The sequence below is a fragment of the Perissodus microlepis genome, chromosome 15 (genome assembly GCF_051167445.1).
Source record: "Perissodus microlepis isolate ML-2025 ecotype Zambia chromosome 15, ASM5116744v1, whole genome shotgun sequence".
NCBI classification, from domain to species: domain Eukaryota; kingdom Metazoa; phylum Chordata; class Actinopteri; order Cichliformes; family Cichlidae; genus Perissodus; species Perissodus microlepis.
In genome coordinates, this window is record NC_140475.1 from 22,662,777 (window position 1) to 22,688,029 (window position 25,253).

A 25,253-nucleotide genomic window follows, 5' to 3' on the forward strand; every position below is an offset into this window, starting at 1 on the left:
GACTAGAGACCGGCCCACCATTATAGGAAAAATCATAAAGCCTTTGAATGAAAATAAACACTGTTGTGACAGTGATGTACACTGTTCTGATGGTATATATGTATCAATCTATCAATTGTTTGTTGTAAGACTCAGATAATTATTTTTTAAAAGTGAGACATTTTAAATGAGAATAAGAAAGTATTTCCTTGTGCCCCCCTTTCCCTTTTAATGCCCTACCTGGACCCCTGGCAACACTTTGCTAGACCCGCCCCTGCACAGTTACCAGCTGTCAGCTACTTAGAAAAGGATCCTGGTGTTATTTGTCTCTCAGAAACAGTTCATAACTTCCCTTCAACTCATTCACGTTAACTAAAAGGTAAACCTGTTTCTCCATCACAGCTCTGATGATTCAGTAAGGACATCTCCTGGTTTCATCTTCATGTTTCCCTCTCATCACATAACCAAACCGATATCATGACCAGCAGCTTTACAGCTGTGGCTCCAGCAAACATCAGCTGATACTAGAAATTAATATTAAATAAATTCTAACAACAGCTGATCAAACGTGTTGCTGTTGTTTACCGCGACATCCGCTGGTTTCCTCTTTCTGGCGCAAAGTGGGCGATAAACAAACAAGAGAGAAAAGTCAATCAGCTGATCATTGATCAGTTTCATGATTGAAGTAGCAACAGGAGAGAGAGAGGGTGAGAGGATGAGAGAAGAAGAGGCAGCTGTGCAGCGTAAACATAGAATAACTCCAGCTTTGTGTCTTTTTCATTGTAGCTGAAGTCCGGGACAAACTGTTCCTTTTCAGCTCAACACGAAACGCGTAATATTTTCTCTGAATACCAGACGATTCCGTTTTTTACGGGACGGTTGGCAACTCTAATAATTAACCTATGAACAAAATAAAGTTCAACATCAGTAACATAGCACCACCCAGCTGTATAGAAACTCCGTCATGCTAGCTAGCACACAGTACGAAAAAGTCAGCATAACGAAAATAAACTCCACCTAAACTTGGTTCATATCTGACCCAGATGGACTGCAGGTTATAACTTCTTACCTGAAGTTCAGTTCACCTGACACTCTCGGACCAGCGGCCGCTTCGGGTCTCTCCTCTTGCCTCCCTTTTCCTTCATCCACCTGCTGGCTTCCACCACTTGCTAATGTTATTGAATCTGTGGAAGCTCCGCGATAGCCACCACACGAAGTAACGAATAACGAGCCTATCTAAATCCCAGTAACGAGTAACGCGTTCCCGGTTTTGGCATAATAACTAGTTACCGTGCTCGTTACCACAATAATAACGTAGTTACTGTAACGCGTTACTTAATAACGCGTTAGTCCCAACACTGGATATTATACATGGTTATGCTGAGGATATGTCGGCCAATTTCCACTGGAAATGCCTTTTGGTTAAACTGTCAGCAAGGAATTTGCACTGTTACGTTGTTATATAACTTTAATGCACATAAAAAACAGCTGCTTGTTTAAGTGAAAATACATTGATAGGGTTTTTTGCACTAATAAAGTTGTGGAGTTGTAAAGTATTTTGTCTAGTGTCAATTATATCGTCAGTTATATCGCAAATTTTCAAATGTATATCATGATAAATATTTTTGGTCATATCGCCCTGCTCTAATTATACATCTACTGTAAAGTTTCGTCCACTTTATGCGTCTTGCATTTGGATCCTTCCTCCTCTCTCTGAAATCTGTGATGGAGGCTTTTCACACATTTCTGCTCCCGTGAGATAACATATGACTGAATGAATGAGTTCTTTGTGTTTTGGCCTTGAAGAGTTGCTGTCTGCAATAGCACACACCTCCTTCATTCCCTTCCTAACAATACACTGCGTTGCTTTTTTGTTGTGAACCTCTCCACAGACAAATTATACATGCATGTACAGTAGGCATGAACACATCCGCACAGTATTTAGGAAAAGCTATTATCACAAAAGTTATTATACTGTCGATAACAAGTGAGCGCAAACAAAAACATTCAAAAAAAGTAGAAAACAATTTTAATAAAATGTTTAGTGTTTGTTAGTAAGGTGAACAGCACAAGGAGTCTTCAGATGAATGTTTTAACACACTGAGCAACATACCAACATTTATGTAATAGAAACTGCTCCATATTTATTATCCATATTTATTTATTACATTTCCTACTGGAAATGTAATAAATCTAAAATAAATAAATAAATAAATATAAGAAGTCAAGAGAAATCTATCTTGGAAAAATGTTAAACTGTAATACCTCGTGCCTCTATACATCTTTGAACTGAACAAATGAAATGTTCAGTTCAGACTGAGAATTATTGACCGGAACTCATTGTCAGAAGAATATTTAGCCTTGGCCTGCTTGGATAAGTCTAGTCTACTCTCACAGAACACAGATGAACAGCATCTTGACTTTTTAATCATGTAAGTATCAGACTACTTACTTACTCTGTGTAGGCACCAGTGCAACATTTATTTAGTCATGCATTTATGGAATTAAAGCATGAAAAAAGAAAGAAAACAATACCAATGACACATTTAAGCAAAGCAAAGTCTTGCTTTGCATTCAGCAACTAAAAAATAATATTATAATGCTTTTTTGGACAAGTTTATTTGAGCAAAAAGCTCTATACTGCGTTCCAAGACCTTTTCAAAGGATATAGTATTAAAATATATATATAAATATATGCTGTTAAAAACGTATTGCCATCTCACTCATTTTACCAAATCTTCCCCACATGTCACATTACAGTGTGAAGTCAGATTTGCCCTGAAAACTGTTTCTTTTTAGCTCAAACAAGCAGAGAAACCAAGAGTGTGATGTGTGCAGACATTGTGAGGGTCATGAGTGTGAATGGCTTTGTGTGCACCAAGTTCAAAGGTCAAAGAGCTGTGACTCCCACTGCTGTGTGCTCATGTGTTAAGACACTGCAGTGGATTTCCACTCGCTCTCGCTGAGGCCCAGAATCTGCTGCGAGAAAAAAAAAACCCAAACAAAGCTTATTCAAGCGGGGCCTCAATTACGCAAATCCCATAATAGTCATTAACTGTTGGGAAAATTCTGCTTTAATTGCTCCAAAACAGTGAGCACAATTATACACGGCTTTAATGTGGATTTTAGGAAATCAATTAGTCCATTTCCATATGAAAGAGCTTATTTTATGTTTGGAGGGCGAGATGGAGGAGGTGGCTGTGTCTTTCTGACAAAAACCGCTGCGTGTTTTTTGCACAAACCTGCACAAAAGACTTTCTTCTTTTAATTTCACCGGCTCAACAACAATGTAGGAAAGTGCCTATTGGCGTTGGTCTATATTACTGAACTCACTGCTAAATCATTGCCCATGAAGAAACCATCCCAGGAATTTTCTGAGATCATTCTGAAACCTTCCTAAAGCAGTAAAGTGCAAGCAGCTCATTAAGAGAGTTTCTTAACCTAGAAAGAACACGTCTGTAGTGTTCCTGTGATCCCTCTGCATTTTCCGAAGGGATGATTTGAAGCCTAGAATTTAGGTTTTGTTGCTACCGAAGCCAAAAAATCCCAGTTTGAGAAATGAGGGATCATGCGTGGGTGATGCAAACAAGCAGCAACTGCTACAACAACAAAAATCTACCCCTCCTTAAGCATATTTATCTCCCTAATGATAAAAATAACAACAATAAATGTGACATTTCATATCTTCTTCCTCTACTTGGCGGTTCCCTTTAGAGTTCACCACAGACCCCTAAAGAAAGCGGCAACCCAGCCACAGTGGGCAACAAGCCGCTTCCCAAGCCGGGATAAATGGTGAGGGTCAGGTAGGGAAGGGCAGCTGGGCAACATGCGAATCACAAAGAAAGAATCAAAGAATAATGCTAAATATGTGTAACATTTATTATATTCAGGCAAAGTATCTAAAACAGTTTTTAATTTTTAACCTTTCTTGATTGAAATGGTTCAAAACCCAGGTGCTAGGCTTTTCACTGTACTGTCAAAAAATAGGTATAGTAAAAGTCCATTTTTGGCCCTACAGATACAAACACACAAACTCTGTAGGGCTAAATATTGGCCCTCAAGTTACTATATGAACCTTTTTTTGAGGGCCAAGTAACTAAATATGTACTCTATGTAGTAAAAGGTACATAGATCCTAGATTTTAGAGTGATGCATTTAAAGACATGGATGAACAAATTATAAGTTATATAAGTTTAATTCTATTTTAGTCTTGTACATTGGCAGCAAGGTGCAGAATTGAGATCTTTTTCAGCAAATAGGCTTCAGGTTCAGCTCGTTCCGTTCTTCTTCTTGTTTCCCCCTACAGTCAAATGACATGCATGTTAGGGTAAGTGGCGACAGTAAGACTAAAAAATTGCAGCACAAATGCCAATTTTAAGTGTGTGAATAATAAAAATAATAATAATACTAATAATAATAATAATGGGTACACCCCTACCACCGCCAAGAATGTCAAATTTTTAAGTTTTTGGTTTTTTTTAATATCATTTTTTGTACCATAATATTAAGGTTGTACAAAATCTGTCACCACAGGTACACAACAAGGGTACAAATAAGTACTTATGAGAAGTCATACAATAAGTTTTTTATTTTTTTAGAGTTTAGAAAAGACAACACATACATTTTTTTTTTTAGCTGAACTACATAGGCTGGCAGTGAAATACACTAATGGTTTTAAAATGTTATGAAACTGTATTATAAACTATTTTTTAAAATGCTGCTTTATGCTTTAAATGGATAAGTAACACAGTGATGATATTACAGATGTACTGACTATACGTTCTGCTTCCAGGTCTCTTAGGTCATCCTCCCACCAACATTTCTCAGTCCTCATCTCTCCAAAGTGGCCATGCTTTCTCTGTGCTTGCCCCCAGGCTCTGCAATAGTCTGCATACAGTCCACATAAAGTCCAGTCCAGGTGTTAAAAATGCTAAATTAGGTCTTAAAAGCCATCTATTTTTACTTAGTTCATGTTACTCTGTTAAGTTAAGTAGCTCAGTAGGTAAAGCGGTTGCCCCATGATCGGAAGGTCAGGGGTTCGAATCCCCTGAACGGCTACCCTGAGGTACCCTTGAGCAAGGTACCATCCCCACACACTGCTCCCCAGGCGCTGCACTGGTGGCTGCCCACTGCTTCACTGAGTGAATGGGTTAAATGCAGAGAAGAATTTCCCCACGGGGATCAATAAAAAGTGTACATTAAGTTACTGGACTCTACTTACATTTAGTAAGTTACACTGTTAAAAAACAAAAAACAAAAAAACAAATGCTTGTAATTTTCTTCTAACAAAGGTTTTCCTAAATGGTACAATTAAATGTGTGGTTAAAATGTATAGAAGAATAGATAAATAAATGAAATACTGTAAATTTCTTTATCTTAAAACAGTTCACTGAACTGTAGTTTTAAAGATTTCTTTTACTTTACACTTAGTTACATATAACGATTCTTTTTTTTTCTTTTTGCTTTGAAATGCACATAAACTACTGTTCAGAAAAGAAAAGAAAGAAACTTACCGGGACATATTTGTACCGATTTTGTTTTATAGTGCATTCCTTTATTTACGCTATTTGCCACCATGTTTTTGTGGCTTTTACATTTTGTGGTTGTCATGTTTCTCTTGTTGTTTCTTTCAAAGTCTTTAGCACTAGCTATTCGGTGCTGTCACTATCTATTCTGTATGCTACTTTTGTATAATCAGCTGGAAAGCATTTTGGGTTAACTCCTGCTGTTTTGCAAAACAGCTACACAAATAAAAGTGACTTTGTTTGACTACATATATTTTGTTTCTCAAGCAGGAGTAAGTAGCTTCCTATTATCTTATAATCTGAAGACCAAGAAGTAAATCTGTTATGCTAAAAGAAACATTCAGAAGTGACCAAATGAGTGTACAAAATTGCTGAAAATAGACCTGAGGGACATCAATCATCTGATTAAAGCAGATAAAATCCATAAATGGTGTAGTGACACACATTTGTAGCTTGCAAAACTCTTAGCACATTGTAGTGCATCTGTCTGCTACACTTCCTAACTGAATGAAAATACGAGGCCAAGAGTCAGTCAGACAGTTTTTGAAGGAATCAGCCTCATTAGGCGATAATGAGCTCATTTTATCACAAGCAGTCTATTAAAAAATGGGTTTGTTTACTTCTTTGCTTTTCTGTCTCTTTTCATCTGGCAACATGAATAAAGACATTTGAAACAGTCCCACATGCAAACACTGTTTTCTACCAAATTAAGTCAGAGTCATGCTAGTTCTGAAACATCTCATCAGTGGTATGCTTATTAGCATTAACACAACAGATGCAGTCTGTCTCTGCTGGCACAGGTTTCTGATGCACTGACCTCAGACCAGTGTACATAACCTTAACCCGATGCTCTCCAATCTGCGGTCTGTTTATATGAGCTGCCAGAACGGTCTGAAACTCAAACTCTGACGATGGAAAAACAAAACAGGCAGCTGAATCTGAATCTCCTGCTGTAGCTTCAGCCAATTTTTGCTCTCAAAAAGCTGACAAAGAGGGAAAATCTGTAGAGGTAGGTGTGTACCGTGAGCCTGTCCTTAAAAGCACCATGAAAATGCCAAATCCAATCTTTCTGAAAGTACACAAGAACATGACCTGTCCCTTTTTCCTTTTGTTACATTCAGGGAAACTTTGAATAAATGTTTCAACAATATATGTTTTAAAGCATCCTCTGCCGTAACTGATGTTCAACAGTGAAGCCTGAGCTTGACTTTGTATTGGCCATATTCAATAGATCACTGTATTACAGGTTTCCTTGAACCCACTTATATCCCTTAATGTCTTATGTTTAGCAATTGTTTCTCACAAATTCTCTACCCCCTTGTTTTATCCATTAGAATTTGTAGGTAACTTTTAGAACAACCTGGGAATAATGAATTACAGTAGTCCAGCCTAGAATTAATAAATCCATGAACTTATTTTTCAAAGTTACCCAGATAAATGATGTTTCTAATTTCAGAGATATTGTGGAAATGCAACAAAGCAGTCTTACATATATGTTTAATATGTGTATTGAAGGACATACCTGGTCAAAAACGACACCAAGGCTCCTCACAGTTTTACTGAAGGTAATGTTATCCAGAGCAAGCATCTTGTTAGACATCATATTTCTAAGATTTTTAGGACCGAGTACAATAACCTCAGTTTTATCTGAATTTAGAAGCAGGAAATTAAGGGTCATCCAGGTCTTTATGTCTTTAAGTCATTCCTGCAGTTTAACTAATTGGTGTGTGTTATCTGGCTTCATGGATAGATAGAGTTGGGTGTCATCTGCAAAGCAATGAAAATGTATACTGTTATAATGCTATTATCTAAGGGAAGCATGTACAATGTAAACAGAACTGGTCCTAGCACTGAACCCTGTGGAATGCCATAACTAACCTTAGTGTCTGAAGAGGACTCTCCATTTACATGAATAAAATGGAGTCTATTGGATAGATATGATGCAAACCACTAAACCACTAATAAAGCATGCTCTAATCACTGTAATAAAATATTATTGTCAACAGCATAAAACACTGAACTCAGGGCTTTTAGGACTGTTCATGAAATGTGATGAATTCTGAATCAACTGCCATCAGTTGGCTGTTGTATGACTGCTGATTTTTTTAGATAGATGTCTGTAGATTGCTCTACAATTAAATAAGATGCCTGAGTCATGTGACAGCTTTTCAAGTAATGGTTTAATTACCATCATTTTAAAAGTTAATATAGCTTAATATACAGATGAATCTATGTCTAGTCTGCAAGAAATTATGTATAAAATTGCATCATTATATTTCATTATATATAATCACTGATTTGGGAAATAAAAGGCATCTATTATTTTATTCTTTATTTACTAAATGCTTTGCATAAATATTTCAACAACATTGGATTTTTTTAAAACCTCAGATTTGAGTGTAGAAGGAGAACAGAGCGAGCACAGTGATTAAAAGCTGCTCATTCACTACAAACCACTGCAGTGAATATTCCTTCAAGATGACACGCGCACACATGCAAACACGCTTCTCCTCAAATGATCCCTTCGTCTTTTACCTTATAGGCTGTCAGGCTGCCAACTTTCCTTCCTGCCTGTGCATGTGTGCAAGTGTGACCTCGGCCACCTTGCTGTCTCCCTCCAATTAAAATTCCAGTGGTAATTAAAGCAGATCAGAAACGAGGGAACACTGCAGACAAGGGCGAGAGACTACGCATGGTAATTACGGGGAGGAAAAGAGAGCGAGAGAGAGAGAGAGAGAGGGAACAAGAGAGGGTGGGTTTACACACTACATTTTTTCTTCATTCTAAACTGGTGTGCTGCAGTCTTGAAGCATTATGATTGAATACATACTGTGGGCTGAATCACTTAATAATTTATTGGTTATCTATATGAGGATCTGGATCTCGGTGCAGTTTAGAATATCCAACATCAGATATTGTTTTTATGAAATGAAGAATGCAACGCAACAGCGAACTCTACACAGTGTTGCATGACAGCTTATCCATTACTGTGTCTAAGTGGACACTCTGTGTGTTTTGTGGACAGCCAGAGTCCATTACTGCCTCTGTGACACAAACTGCAGTCCATTTTTGTGGCTATGAGGACAAGTGGAGGTGCCTAACAAAGACACCCACATATTTATCATCATTTCTATGAGGACTTCTGAAGATTATCAATTGTTTACAGGGCATTATTTTTCTGTATGGAAAGGAACAGTGTATTCTGGTCTCTTAAAGTTACACCTGATATTCCTTTTTGTCTCAGTGTCTTTTTAATGGCCAGCAGGTGGCGATTTGCAAATAGAGGTAACATTGTGTAGCAGTCTGTGAGAAAAAATTGATAGTTTGCTCTTGATTATGTATTTAATTAAACACCTTTCTGAGGAGTTTATGTCTCAATATCTAGTTTAATGTCTTATTAAATTCCTCATGTTATTCACTGTCTAAGTTTCTGCCCTATTTAAAGTCAAATAGACATTAAAGCAGGGTTCGCTTCAGGATTTAACTCTCATGCCATCGAGTTGCTATAGCAAATGAACATGCAGTGTCTTTTTCAAAGCAGTAAAATAAAATGCCAATGGCCAAAAAGCTCAGAATGGGAAGACTCAAACAAAAGCTGGAGTGCTTTATATTGTCTGTGAGTGACAACTAGCAGTTGTCTTTAAGCACACCTTGAATTTACACATTTTTATATCTACATCACGATACCTGAAATGCCTGTCTCTATGAAGCCATTGGGAAGGTTTTTTTCCTTAATGTCAAATTTTTGTCCATTTTCCTCAAAGTGGACTTTCAAGAGTCCTTAAGGTTACATACAAGTCGACTACTGTCAATGACTAGATGGCTGAAAATTCAAAATATTTTCCATTATTCGATTTAGAGAGTATTCTCATTCAGCTCTTAAACCTCTAATCCACCAAAGTAATGCAGGTACACAGTCTTGAAATGGATTCATGCAAAACTGGCCAATAAAACGCTGAATCTGTCAAAATCAATTCATCGATAAATAACAGATGGATCCAACAAGATTCTGCTTGCCATAATTTTCTTCAAACTAAACCTGCTGGTTCTCAAGGCACCAAGGGAGAACTGGGCTCCAACCAGCATTGACACCAAGTGTTGGTGTGAAACAAGTACAAGAGTCACTTTTTTTTCACTGAGGACACCTGTGAGGGATTTACTGTCTCTACATGAACACGCTGACTTACCAAAGTAACAAAGAGAGTCAGTTTATTTCAGTTTACCCTGCAGTCAGTCTATCTGAGCTTAAAGCATCAGCATTAGCTTCAGTTTAATCGTACATATTAACACCTGTCAGCAAAATCAGAAATCATTATAACATGACTGCGGTTCATTTATTATTAAACATTGCTAAGGTGAAACTAACATTTATATATTTTCCCCATTAAGAGGATAAATTATTGTTTATTAAAATCAGCTTTCCATTTGCTATTACTTATGTTAATAAACCGGCAGCTGTGTGATAATTATATCCAAGCATGTGTGGCTCGGTGGGATTAGTGCCCTCAGCTCTGGTGCCAGAGGTGACAGAGGAGATCTATAAGAGACTGGGTGGTGACAGTGATACAAGGAGTTGGTGGGGGGGGGAGGTGGTGTGGGCGACACAATGTTCACATCGTATACTAGCAGTTGCCATGGGAGACAGGCTGCATCCCTCCTGGTCCTCATACTGCAGCATCCGCACAGTGCTGTCGCCATGGTGACATCCTCCAGAGAGAAAGCGAGAGAGGTAAAGAGAGAGAGAAAGAGAGGTAGGGGAAGGAGGGAGAATCAGAAGCATGGAGAAAGGGAGAGAGACAGTGACTCTGAACCTGACTGTCTCCTCCTCAAACTCATTCAGCAGCACTGAAAGCACTAACTGCGTCTCTGCCTCAAGGAGTTATTGATCCCAGCAGAACAATAGGGAGAAATAGGGAGAAATTGTGAATGGATCCTCAAAGCAGGAGGTTGGGTTTGGGGAATAAGACGAGACAAAGGGATAAAGCTTACTGCCAACAAATCCAATATAAACACACAAAATCTTCCACATGGGAAACTCAAACTGCACATAAACAGCACACTAATGTAACACATTGTGCTATGTAGTATTCTCTACAGTGATATACACTCCAGGGTTTCTCATGCACACTGTACTTGGACAGGTTGCTTAGGGTTTTTTTGTTTTTGTCAGCCACCAAAGTAAAATTTGCAATTCATTTGTATTTTTATCTGTTATGACGACTGAAGGATTGGTGGACAATACCATTATTCTTATTTTGAAATTCAGTCCCTCATGAATCAGCAACCTGTCTTGCACAAGAACGCCGCTCACTTTTTCACATTCAATGTAATTCGGCTGTCCCAAGTCCCATTTTATGCCCACCATCTTGAACTGCAGCTGGAAACAGCAGCCCTTGTTCTTTTGAGATGCGCTGTGAGCTGGAGGTCCACTCAAACCAAAACCTGAAGCAGCTGGAGAGCTGCTGCCACTGCTTTGTAACTAAGCAAGGCTGCAGAGCAGAACAAGGACTGCCATCGTCTGCTGCAGTCCAGCACTGTACTGGAGTCTGTCCATGAGATAAGAAAATTATATATAATATTATTGACTGATTTAAATAATAAAATGTTGGTTCTTTTCTTATTGCTACTGCCATAAAAAATCCAATCTAATTGTCTTGACAGAACACAGTAGACTGTATACAAAGATGGCCAAATCCTCTGGATCTGCAAAGTCAAGACAATATAGCAGTACCACAAGCTGCAGTTTTTCCAGTGGCCAACAGGGGGTGAGGTTTCTGGTTCCAAATAAAAGGCAGACCTTTGGTAAATGAAGCTTATGCTCACATGGTTTAAGGTTTCAGTAAAAAGAAAATGATGACAATGGGAATATTATCTCATTTTCTAACTAAAAAGACGGTTGTTTTGTACATTGCAATCCCATTTAGAGTCAAATTAACAATAAAGCATAAAACATGACTGCCACTTCTGCCCCGACTTCACTTTTCAGACCCAGAAACTACATGCAGCCTTTATTTGCAGCGCATGTCACACACTCAGGATCATTACAAAAAAGAGTGCAATGTTATTGAACAGTCTTTAATTACATAGAGAAAAAAACAGTGAAATAAAATAAATAAATAAATAAATAAATATTTTCCCTTTCACTGAACTACCTGAATCACTGTGCTGAACTACCAGCAAGCAACAACAAAACAGAGTTAATCTAGTTTAAATGTATCGACATCGCAACTCCTTAAGCCTGAATAAACACTTTTGGAGTAACAGTAAAACCAGAGTAATGAAAAAGGATGTAAGGGCAATACTACAGCAAATCCCATCTTTGTCGTCTCACCAACACGAAACCGTTAATAAACAGGTGTGCGTTTCCTATATTGACACTCTTTTCCCCCCCGTTTGACTCTTTCTTCGCCCAACACTGAAATTCCCGAGCTTCCTCTGTGCCCTTCGCTGCGCCATCCGTCTGCCCTGCCAGCGATTCACCATCATGCCCTCCTCATTATCTCTTTGTTACCACAGGCTTTATCGAAATGCTGTCCTTAGCTGTGCACCCTCTGCATGCCGCCCTCCCCCACGCACACACAGACCAACCACCTACACTTAAAAAAGATATTTTATCCTTATTTTGGACATACTCCAATGAAATCCAAGTGCTTGGATTTCATAATAAATTTCTCTCTCTCTATATATAATATGTATAATCTCTATATATACATTTATTATGAATACACACACACACACACACACATATATATATATTCTCATATTCAGATTTCAAATAGATCTTTGAGGGAAAACCTCTGTGATCCATGTCTACTTCAGTGGAGATACAGCAGACTTGCTTTGATATATATTTCACCTGGTTTTTATAATTCATACGTGTTCTACCAGGATCTGTGCAGAAAAAGTTTGGTGGTTTCATGTTGTTTCACTTCTATGTTTGTGCATACATAAATTCCTCAGGTTTGTTTTTTGTCTTTTTTTTGCAAGAAAAAAAGTTTTTAATGCTTTTTTTAAATTTTAGAGCTCCTCTAATTATGTTGGTAATTCACTATTTCCAGAGGTGATAGAGATCTGAGGCACAAACCATCTGTCCTACAGCCCGAGTGATGTGACCTGAGGACTTCGCAGCGCCACACTCCACCAGATTGGGTTTTTTTTTTTCTATCTGCAGCCTCGTGACAGAGGGACAAATTTACTGAGATGAAGGCTGTGACCTGCCGATCGAGGAGGTCTGAAACCGTGACATGAGCCCATTTAATGTTGGTAGGATTCGTTTTCTCAGCTGCTGAGTGAGACGTTTGAAGCCTGTGAGCCACCGCCAAGAAAAGTCTGCAACTTTTTTGTTATTCTTTTTCACTTTTCTCTCCATTTTATCTGTTTAAATCCTGTATTGTCATATTTCACAATATACACAATTTGTATCCATTATTTTACTTAAGTACATGAATACAGAAAGAAAGAAGGGGGAACGGCATAGAAACAGAAAGATACAAAGAAGGCAGCAACCATGTCTTACAACTTCAAACATCGCCAATAAAAATCCATCCCAAAGATCTGCTGAGGTTTTCAATACCATTATGATCTCTTGCCAAGATGTTTTTTTAATATAATATCATTTCTAATGTAGCTTCTATGTTTGAGGAGGAAGTGTCTTTCCTTAGTCATAGGGTCAACAATTCCAACTGATCGAGAAAGTGGCCAAGATTGACGGGAATGTATAAATATTCCTGCTTTGGATTTCGAGCATATGTCGCTGGACATCAAGTGTAAGCAAGCCCAATCTTGTCTGATCTCAGATGGGAGACCATTGGGAAATACCAGGAGCTATAAGGTTGGGGGAAGCTAGAGCAGGTCAGCTACTAATCAGAAAATTGGTGGTTCAATCCCTGGCAAGATACTAAACCCCAAGTTTCCCCCCATGTGTGTGAATGAGGCATGTTGTATCCAAGTGCTCAAGTAGAGCAGAACAGCATCATATAAAAACTAGTCCATTCACTATGAAGTTTAGAGGGAGAAAAAATAAAATGTAATACATAGTTACAATGTATCTACGTTCCTTTTGCCAAATGATCGTCGGATTATTAAACGCATCATTTTTAAATTGGTTGAATATTTTATAAAACACAGCTGCCTAATGCACCATCTCAGGAGAATCCAAAAAATTCCCTCACTGGGTTCTTGTCCATGATAAATTGGCCTTTGGTAATACAGTCTGTCAGTGGTAGATATGTCCAAAAATTCTCTGTCTTCGCCAAGCCATATTTCTGAAACATGTCAGTGAAAGACAGGATCACTCCATCCAAATGAAGGTCTGTTAATTTGAGCTATTGTTTCCAATCAATTTTACCCTGATCGTTACGGCAGGATTGTGCCATAGCGGCGCACAAGACTGCAATGCCACAGCCCACACATCTGTATGTGTACATTTACCCAAATGGCTCCAGAATGAGCCAGTACTGTCCATTAGTAACTGGGTCATGTGATAGACCATGCAAAAATCTTCAATTGTGATCTAGCTTAAGATTTCCAGTGACATTTTAAAAGAATCCTGAACAGGAAGAATTCTGAATGCTAATGATGGCGGGTGTGACACAACCTAAGAGTCAATCAACACCCAAAATAGAAAACATTCACGTGTAATGAACCTCTTTACTTTTGCACCTCAGATGATTAGAATATACTGATAATTTGTCCAACACAAAAAGAAAAATCCACAGTTTTGTTTAAGAAACTTACTCTTTGTCAATCTAAAAAATTACCTTGAGTTTTATGTGGACCAAAAACAACTTCTTGATGAGCTTTACTGGCAAAAGCAAGCAGTCAAAAAGTTGTCAAAAAAATTACCATTAGATGTTCCCTTCTTGGTCTCTCAGCTGCTGCTAAATTGATCTTAGTTTCTTAGTAAACTAGTGCATTTACGATTTCACTTTAAGCTCCTGTTGATGGCTCACTAGTAAGCCTCTTCTCTCAGCTACATGACCTTGTAATACCATATAACTCGGTATGTCGTTTACAATTCACAGGCTGAGGTGTTTTATCTGTCTCAGCGGTCTTTGAAGTCGAGGCTCTGGGGCTCTGAAACGGAGGAAACCAGCTGGTGGTGTCATTAACATCTTCTAAACCCCTATTTAAAATGGACTGTTGAAAATTTATGCAAGTATTTCCCTGACTATATTCATTTTTTCCCACTTTATTTCAGGTCATATCCTTCTTTAAATTGTCTTTTAGCTTACAACTGTTCATGTCATCAGTTTAATTTTATTTGAATACTCAGTTTAAAGGACCTTGTAACAGATTTTTTTTTATTTGATGTCCAGTGCTTAAATAAAGATGATTAGTTCCACAAGTGTCGGCAGGACCGAGCCGATGACGTATGCTGATTAGGACGATATCCCAATCTTTCATATATACAGGACATATTTTAGAGCTCCTTCAGACCTCAGCTGCACTGACTTCATTTAAAGCAGCTTCATATCTCAGGCACAAGGAAAATAAAGACCAGCGCCAGCTCAAAGATACTGACATGACAATATATTACAACACCTAACATTATTCTAAGAGTATCTAAGAGCGTCATTTACACTGTAGAAAATATGTCGAACATCTCATACCTGCGGTGTCTGGCGTACTTCCCGCTGACATGACCGCTGCCATCACAGCCGGGGGTGGGACAGCTGAGAAGGAAACACACATGGTCAGAAAGAAACAAGCAGCACATCATCTGTCCTTCAGCAAGTCTGTATTTTATTTTTCCTGTACCGCACGCAGACCATCTCAATCCAGCACGCAAAATATAATGATATCTGAGGTTCATCCAGGGCTGCACGTTCAGCCTATTTATATCTATCATTCATGCCCTGCTGCAGTTTTTTATAGCTTGTATAGCTTCTTAAGACTTTCGCTTACATGTGTTTTTCTGACTTTTTACATTCTCCAAGTATTTCTGTTCTCCTTGTGTACAAACTGTTATGCATTTTTTAACAGTTAAGTATGCTTTTTTGCATCTATGACATGCATCGAGAGAAAATATCCTCATAAAGGTTACAATACAGTCAGATTAATGCAAGTTAAATAGATGCTTATAAGTATGTTATTACCTGTTACCACTACACTTACAAGGGTTTTAATCTGAAAGAGTAACTTCTGTACACAAAGCAGTCTCTAATGGCCATGAAATTTGTTCAGTATAAAGGTACAGTGAGTTACTTTTTGAGGTTATTTAATAGAACAAATATTGTACACATAAATATACACTGATTAGTGTGTAAGTGTGTCTTCCAATAAACTGAAGCACTCTCATAAACTCAGAATTAATACATTAAAAACACATAGGTGTGGGCACCGCTTTGTGGAAGCTGCCATGTTGTTCCACCATCTTGAATACAGTGGACGAGTTAGACCGCATTTTGTGTATGTGGCTAAAGACACATATGCAGTATGGAAAACATGTAGGAGAGGAGAAATCACAGGTGTTTTACCTGTGGTGGAGGCAAAATTTAAATTCTTGTCTGCACCTTCAGACCCAAGATATGAAGGATCATAGCTAAGTTTTATCATTTGAGAATGGTTCCTCTACAACAAAGAAGTGAAAAAATAAAGGAAAGCGACAACCCGACCAGCGCTGGGAAAAAATTACATTAAATACAGAGAGAGAAAGATTTTAACCCTTTAAGACCTACCATAGAACCCAGAGCTCATCTTTAAATTTTTACATGCTGTAGTGCCATTTTTGGGAGTACTTCAAGTTGCTATACATCAATACAACCATTATATCCCAAATTTATTCAAGTCCATAGTACCTACATGATTGGCAAAAAAGTGCAATAAACTAAAAAAAAAATCATTTTGGGTTTTTTTTTTACACATATTTCTAGTTAGAGAAATTTTAGAGAGATATCCCTCAAAACTGTAAATGCCAAAAAGTTGCACAGGAAATTTATTTTGAGTATCTTCATAGTTTTATTTTTGAGATACACCAATTTTTATATACTGCAGGAAAAACAAAAACGAAAAAAATATATTATAATGCAAACTTGCAAAAAACACAGGCATAAACTCAAACATGAATTTTAAAAACACCAGCATAACTTCGTAAATGCCCCATAGGAAAAAGAAATACATTTTTAACAAAATTACGTCACTGCCGGTTATCATGCTTGCTCTGCAGTGGCCACCACCACAGCTAAGATTTTACACTTGAATTTCGAGGGATAGGAAGCCAGAATTCAGTTGAATGAAATCTGCAATATACTGACATCTAGTGGTGAGATTTCCAACACTCCACCTTTAAAATTATTCAGCTTTGTGTTGCCACCAGTTACTTTGTCCAAGTCAAGATGATCCTCTGGGAAAAAAAAATGCTGCATAATCCTGTTTATACCATCATCTCTGAACTCCACAGGGGGTGGCTTCTTAGAATAGCAGGATTTATTTTTAAAATTATTTGAGATTGTACAGCAATATCCCATTTTTCATGTGTTGGGGCTCTAGTTCTAAAAAGTAAATGCTGCAGGAGAGAGAGTAACTTTGAAAAAAGCAGCCCAACTGGGAAGAAATGTGAATTACCACAAAGTCACAATTTATACAGATTTAAAGTGAATAACGTGGACATTAGCACAGAGAAAAGGTAAAAATGGAAAACTACTCACAACCGTGTGAAGCTGGTGTAAACTCAGCATTAGTAACATCCCACATTTGTCCACATTTAGCTTGTTGTGATCTGGACTGTCTTATCTGTGATTTATTTTTTTTTTCACCATTGGACTCCATTGTAGTTCCTCTAAATTCAAGGCCACTGCTTTTCATTGGATTATTCTTACAGTCGGCAATCAGACAGACAACAGCGCTTCAACTCAGCCTCCTCATTCATTTCTAATCCACAGGGGCACCAATACAAAAGGCTTCAGCCAAAAATGCAAGGATAACAGGTTTTTTTTTTTCCTTCAGCACAATATGATGACCTTTTCCAGCAAAACTGTGCAGTGCTGGCCAATCAAATACAAGCAATTGTACATAAAAGCATAATTCACTTACTAGGCCCCGAAAAACTGACTGAAATACTGACGACAAACAAATGTTTAAATGTTATTATCACCTTACATCCTGCTCATCAAAGAGGTTAAATTTTTTATTTAGCACCAAATCACAATAACGGTTACCTCAAGGCGTTTTATACTGTAAGATAAGGACCGTACAATAATACAGAGAAAACCCCAACAACTAGAGGACAGTAACAGGAAGAAACTGGCAGAGCCAGGCTCAGGGAGAAGAAGCCACCTGCCGCAACCAGTTGTGGTTGAGGCCAGAGATAATAATAACTGATAATTAAATGCAGATTGGTGTATAAACATATAGTGACTGAAAAAGAAACAGTGCATCATGGGAATCCCCCACAGCCTAGGCCTATTGCAGCATACTTGAACTAAGGGAGAATTCAGGGTCACCTGATCTAGCCCTAACTGCTTTATCAAAAAGTAAAGTTTTAAGCCCAATCTTAAAAGTAGAGATAGTGTCTGTCTCCCAAGAGAGGTTACAACAAAAGATTTGGAAACTGAAATTTCACTAGCAGATCAAAAATCAGTTTATGCTCATTGCTTGCACGGATTAATAAATTTTAACTGGTTATCGCAAACAAGTGTAACTTCTACCCAATATCATAAAGACATATTTATGAACTTATAACAGTTGTACTGAGATGCTTCACAGAAAGATTCTGGAAAGATTTCAGCATGGCATATGAGAAAATTATCTCAAAGGAAATTCCACTAGAACCAAAGCTGTTTCTACAGAGCTATTTCTACCGAGTTTCTACCTCAGTTGTTTAAGAACCCAAAAGATAAAAGATAATCTTTTTGGAAAAGTAACTCATAGATCTAATCATGTGGAGTGGGCTTTTTGTTTTCTCAGTGTGGATTTTTTTGGGGGGGTTATGTCCTGAATAGATTGTTATTTGGTTTCGATATTTTTTCCATTGTAACGGCAGAAAATAAGGAAAACCATAATAGGTCTATTTTGAAATTTCATGCTTAGGGACCCACAGCACCTAATGGTCTGTTGTGATACAGAAAAACTTCACAGACTCAGACCTGTCTGCCGAAAAACGAGCTTATTTAGAAGGTCCCACCAGAAGGATCCATCCATCCTCTTAACAACTAACGCAGTTCACACCAACAAAATTTTGAATCACCAGTTAACTTAACACACGCGTCTTTGGAGTGTGGTAGAAAACCAGAGTAGCTGGTGAGAATCCACAGGCACAGAGAAACATGCAAACTCCGTGCAGCCAGCGTGATGGATTCAGACCCTGTTACTGTGATGCAACAGTGCTAACCACTGGACCACTCCTCCCACTGAAAGGAAAGAAAGTGCCCTATCTAAATTAACAGTATCACTTTCAGTTTCATCTTCTTGTAACCACTGCCAGTATGGCTGCTGTCTTTGTTTTATTGCTTCATGGATATCCCGTTCAGACCGCAGGCACGCATGCACCTGCGATTTCAGTATGGACCTCATGTGCAGTGTGCAGGAAATTTTGTGAGACTTGGCTCCGTGCAACATTGTCCTCTTTGCCAAAATGAAATTCAAATTTAAGGGATCCAGCGGACATGACAGAAACGCGAGTGTTTGGGTCAGAGAGCAGCCTTTGACAGAGCGATGTAAAGTTGTTAGTCATGCTGGAAGCAAAGCAGCGCAGCAAGAGGAGATGATGTTTTTGTCCCAGGGATTTAGCTTGTTTGTCTTCTCATTACATGAAAAAACCCACACACAAGCATGCACTGTTTGCAGATTACTTTGCACGTGCATCTCTACTTGTTCCCTTTATGATTATCAGTCTTCCCTTGCAGCATCATAAAACCCCGTGAAGCACTGGCTGTTGGACAAAACCTTAAAAATCACATCTGTGATCCAATTTTGATTTCCTGGATTATGTTTTGCATCTTTCTTTTTTTTTTATCAGCATTTGTTCTGGTTCATTAAGACAGATGTGGAACATTTTCATCTGTCAGCCACAGCTTTAACAGTTCTTATCTCTTTATGTATTTATTAATTAATTAATTTTTTTATTTCTGCATCACAGCTGTAGATTTCTCCCGAGCTCTGAGTCACGCTTTCAAACCTCTTTGCAGTGAAGACACGCAGACCGTGCAGCCAAATCACGCTGCCTGCCTTCAGGGACTCCACACCCAGCACGACCTCTGACCCCGCACTGCAGAGCTCCACCCACCCTTCCACCCACCCAACATCACCTGATCTATATGCTTTGTAACCTCGGGCTAAAATGAGAGCTGCTCGAAAATAGAGGTGAGGCTCACGAGCGCAGGGAGGCAGAGGAGGTGGAGAACAGAGGGGAGGAGGTTAAAGAGGAGGAAGAAGAGTAGGACTGCAGGTAGGTAAATGAGAGGAATTGGAACAAGGAGTGGAAGTAAAAGAGAGGGAAAATGAGAAGTAGGAAGACAAAAAGAGAGTGACGGAGAGGTGAAGAAGAAGGAAAAAACAGCCAAATGGAGGAGGAATGGAAGGAGAAAGAGGAGAGGAGGAGAAGGAGATGGTTTGTTCAAGGTGAGGCAGCTCATCAACCGGTGTGGGAGCTGAGACTGATAGCACTGCATTATTGATCCCACCACAGCTTTGTGTGTGTGTGTGTGGTTAGAGCCAAACACACACGGTAAAACTTTTTTTTTTTACAATGCATCAGTGCGACCTTAACCTTAACGAGCCCGAGTTTGAAATTACAAAATGTTGTTTCTCTTTTGCGGTGAGATATTTCCACTTGTTTCCACAGCAGCTGAATATGCCTTTGACTTCAGCATTATTCTCCCGATCACAGTGTAATAATCAGTCTTACTGATGTCAGCACAGTGACATACAGTACTATTGAAATCAGTTTCAAGTCGCTCTCATCTGAAGAGCATTTTTAGATTCATTGTGAGATTGAAAGGCTTGCAGTGTGCTAACCCTCCCTGAGTTAAAGTTTAGACACAGTCATGTGACGCGATACAATGGCTTTCTTTAAATCTGCACCCTCTGATCTTCTGTTTCTCTGATTATTGTTTGCAATTATTCAAATCCACTGATTGAAGTTGATTGAAAACGACTGATTACCAACAGCAGGGCTGCTTTAATAAAGAAAGAAGTATCCCATTCCCACTCCTATCATCTATCAGTATGTCTCAGATAGGTGGACACACAAACAGAAAAATGTTCACCCAATCTGTTTTTTTTCCACCAAACATCCAGTCATGCATTATAATATCAAATAAAGGGGACCCATTATACTAGCTCCATACTTTTTTTGGAGTATGCATGATTCATATTTCAAAACTATTCTTCTTTATCTTGTAGTTGTACTTTACGTATCCTGTCCGTTCAGTCAGCTCATCTCCTCAATCCAATTCATCCTTCTTCTGTTTGGCCGGCTCTTCTCAAGGGAGCTGCTCGTCCACAGAGCTCCCGGCACACAGTATTTGTGCTGATGTTAAAGGCAGAGGAGGTTCAGAGCTCTGCAGTTGTTCAGTCAGCAGAGCATTCTGTGCAGGTTGGCACTCCCCAATCCTGCCACTTTGCAGCTGAGTTGCCACAGCACTTCCACTTGCTAATAACATCAAAATCAGTTGATCATGAAACATCGAGGTGGTGTCCTGTTAAAGCACCACGCTCGACTACAACGACACATTCTTTCACAAGTTGTTTAAGGCAGACTGTGGCTGGGTTCTTGATTTTATACCTGTGTGGCAATGCGGCTGAAAACACCGGAATAAGAGGTGTGACATTGCCTATTTAAACTTCAGTTAAGCTTCATCATTCTAAGATTAGAATGGGAGCGTGATCTGAGTTAATGCAGAAAAAGCTAACAAAGCTAATAAATTTGCATAAGAAACTGATCTGACACATCAGGTCAGGGTCATGTGACTTGATGCACCCTTTGTCCTCTTCCCCAAAGGAAATCCAAATCACATCGTGGAAGCACATGTTCTTGGCTCAGAAATGGACTGCAAAAGGAGACAACCTTGAAGGGGATAACAGCTAGATTACAATCAGGTATGATTTTTGCTTTCTTCCTTTTGTTTTCTGCAGCCAGAAACACATCAGGCACACCGGGATTTAGACGAGAGTTTGTCCCCACAGTGTGCTCATCAAATGTTGACATTTCCTGGGTACAAGCTGAAATTGCAGCCCAATGGTTACACCAGAAGAGAGTTCAAGGGGGCCACCAAAACACCATCCGCAGGGAACTGTAAATGTCCACCATTAGCTGTACTCATTAGTCATCCCAGAAATTACTGCAGCTAAAGTTAAAATTCATCGCTGTGGTGCAGCATTAGCTGCAGCTCTGATTCCCACTGAGCTGACAGATGTGATGTATTTATTTAGCAATTTAAATTAAGTCATGGTAGAATTTTCATTTCACTCCCCCCCCACCCCCACCCCCCACCCCCCTCAAATCTGCTGCATCACACCGCAATGACAAATTTATTTGTACATGTTTATCCCCGAAGATTAGTCAGATTAGTCAACGACTGTGATGAAAAAATAAAACTGACGAACACATTTAAGCGATTGGTCATGATGTTCTTATAATATTTTGCAGTATTTACTCTGTGAATCATTTCCACGATTTACTGCTGACTTTGCCCTGTCCGTGTCTGGCCCTCACCAGCACCCATCAGATTTAAATTCCGGGTGAATCACGCCGAGTTTTCTGCTCCTTCGCTCCGGGCTCACGCGGCACAGGCAGGACATGTTGTTTACAGTAAAGCGCTGACCTGGATCAAACTGGGTTCGACCATAATCTGCTGCACACACCAATATTTGTCAGTTTTACTAAATGAGATTAAGTGAAGCAGAAACCTGCCCTTCTCGCACACACACATTTACACACACACACACACACACACACACACACACAGGTAGCAGTGGTATTCAGCAGTCACTGTCAGGAGCTGCTGCTGATTCTCTCTAGTCAGTCATCAAAATTTAATGAATTACTGGCTGCATTTAATTTAAATTAGCTGTTCGTGTAATACACAGCGTTGGACAAATTAACACGCGACCGACTGTATTTATTTATCGCCTTCGAGCTCAGCTCAGGCTCAAAAATCTGATGTACTGCATCAGGCCGATTCCTGTATTTCACAGGCTGGACCCCAGCAGCAGACGTGGTGGGCCTGAGAATAAGAACTGCGAGATGATGGATAGAAATGACATATAACTGATTATACAGGAAAAGTCTCTCAGTAATATTTTCTTTGATGAATGCTAGCTGCTGCCTCAATACAAAACCAAAATGCAATAAAAAAAGAAGAAAAAAAAGAGCAGTACAGTGATGGATGCACGAGATCAGCAGAGGTTTACCTACCTGAATAACTCCTGTGTTACTGCTTCCACGGCGGCTGCAGACAGGGACACAACAACAAAGATTAATGTTAATGCTTTCAACAGTCACGAGCTAACAATAATAAACACATCCACTGTAATTGTGCTTCAGATGATCCCACTGTAGTTAGCATGAAGTGGAGACAGAAATACAACCTGTAAAATATGTTAAAATTTCCCCATTTACTAACTGGACATCACTAGAAAGGTATCTTCTAATTTTACTGTTGTAGACAAACTTACTTTCCTTTTTATAATACAACAGGTCACCGAGGATTATAAGAGAAATAATAGCCCACGCTAAAAATGATATATAAACCTAATCCTGCGTGCAGAGGTTAACAGGTTGGGTCCTGCTTTCAGGCATCATTGTGCTTTTCTACCTTAACTGAGCCCTTAGAGATCTTTCTAAGGTACAAGCCACATTGACCCACTTACACACACACACGCATGCATTCATACATCTCTTTATTATATGTCCTTTATCATGCACACAATCACACTGCAATGGATGCATCACAGGCAATTTGGAGTTCAATATGTTGCACAGGGACACTTTGACATGGAGACTTTTCACAAGGAAAAGATGTTGAAAGATTTGTTACATTCAAATTTGTGTGAATAAAAGTTTTGGGACAGGAGCAGCTAACATATTAGATGTCTAAATTGGCTTTTTCCTAAAACACAGTGATTCATTCAGCGGTCTTGAGCCACGCTGGCAAAAAAAACCCAAAAACATTTGTAAAACCTGACAGGCAGATGGACAGACACATACCTCTGACTCCTTTGGATCGCGTTCGATGGCGTTTTTCAACTGCATTCACCTCCATCTGCAGAGGGAAAACGAGTTAGCTTCCTGAAACTGCAGTGGCAGAAGTAGTTGTGTTCATATTTCCGTGAGGCACTGTGCCACCTCTGCTTTAAGCTGTCCTTGGAGACACGAGGACTTTAATTCCCATTTGCAGCATTCACATCAGCATCAAAGTCATTAATTACAAGCGGGAAAGCCAAGTTTCCAAAAGCTCCGACAGATACTGTTTAGACTAAATAGTGCAAACAAAAAGCTAATGTGGATATGTTAAAGTAACATTTAATTTATATAGACAGTTCTGCAGTAAAACAGCTGAATGCGTGATTTATAGTTCTGCATTAAACCCACCATAAAGGCTACGGCGTCACTCTATACCCCAGCCTAAACTGTAGCCTGGCCTGCACCCCAAGAATCCTAATAGGTCTGTCTGTGCAAACACATTAAGGTATATTAACTACCACAAAGACCAAACCTCCTGAAAGAAAATGTAATAGTGCAGCGGAGTGAGCATCTGCTGAACATTTAGACTCAATCAGCCCTGATTTCTTCTCTCCTTCCTGTGTTTCAGCTGTTGTTCAGCTTAGTTTTTCTTGTGATTGCAGAAGAACCCAAACACACCAGTGCACAAGTTTGCAAATAATGATATCACCAACTACAGCAAGGATTTAATGCATTAATCTATCTTAAGATTTCGGTTTAGGTTCTTTGTTCTCATGTGGCTGATATAAAACCACTTAAACCACCACTTGGAAACCACTCTGAACAACTCTTTATATGGACTACTGAAGCCATTACAACCATACACACCCTGTAGACACACTAATCAGTCAGTCTTTAACCTGCTAGCTCTGGAGCTCCCTGTTTCCTGCTGAATACTAGGTGAGAGAAAGCCCATCTGATCTGACTCTCTTGAAATTGTCCAGAGTTTGTGCACAAAAAAGGGTTTAATTGCAGAGATTATCATCAGATTGCTGCTGGAATTAGAATTTTTGAGGTTTTATTCCCAGGATCAGAACAAATCAACTATAAAAATCCATACTTTGAGCCAAAAAGAATAGAAACACCAGTTAGTTGTGACGATACCTGGCTGTAGCTCAGTGTGGCACCTCTGTATCTGCTGTTGGTCCTGTAGCTTTAGACTTCAAATTCAAATCTCAGACACCATCTTCCAGAGTCATGATCTGCAAAAAAACAAAAAACACAACACTTTCTCAGTTCTGCTGCCAGACTTTTGTTGTCTGCAGCTGTTTGCTCTGAGGTAGTTTCCTTTAGCGAGACACTGTGTGTGGAAAGGTGGCGAACTTCATTGTCTCTGTGAAATGTATAATTATGAAGCCTAATGACATTTCACGACTCAAGAGACTGGTGCCAAACACCGTCTAAACATTTCACTGATATTTTCAAATGTGAGATTTAATTCATCCAGTCAATTAGGTGTTTCTCAAGAGAGGTCCTTGAAAGTCACTGCTAAACACATTTCAGAAACCCGTAGCATGACCTGCAAATTATGGATAATAAGGCCATCTACACAGAAATCTTACCCCTGGAAGGATAACGCGCTTCAA

At 39.0% G+C, this 25,253-nt stretch overlaps 1 protein-coding gene across 9 annotated transcripts in view; it reads right to left on the reverse strand.

Annotated features, from left to right (window-relative positions):
* myt1la (myelin transcription factor 1-like, a) overlaps positions 1-25,253 on the reverse strand; it is a 90,781-nt gene that overhangs the window by 44,815 nt on the left and 20,713 nt on the right. For all 9 annotated transcript variants that reach the window (XM_084953912.1, XM_084953917.1, XM_084953915.1 and 6 more), the window contains exons 2-5: positions 24,772-24,869; positions 23,653-23,707; positions 22,861-22,894; positions 15,116-15,178 (exon numbers count right to left, since the gene is read on the reverse strand). In XM_084953912.1, the coding sequence (XP_084810038.1) occupies positions 15,116-15,178; positions 22,861-22,894; positions 23,653-23,707 (152 nt within the window). In that variant the 5' untranslated portion in view covers positions 24,772-24,869. The remainder of the gene's footprint in view (positions 1-15,115; positions 15,179-22,860; positions 22,895-23,652; positions 23,708-24,771; positions 24,870-25,253) is intronic.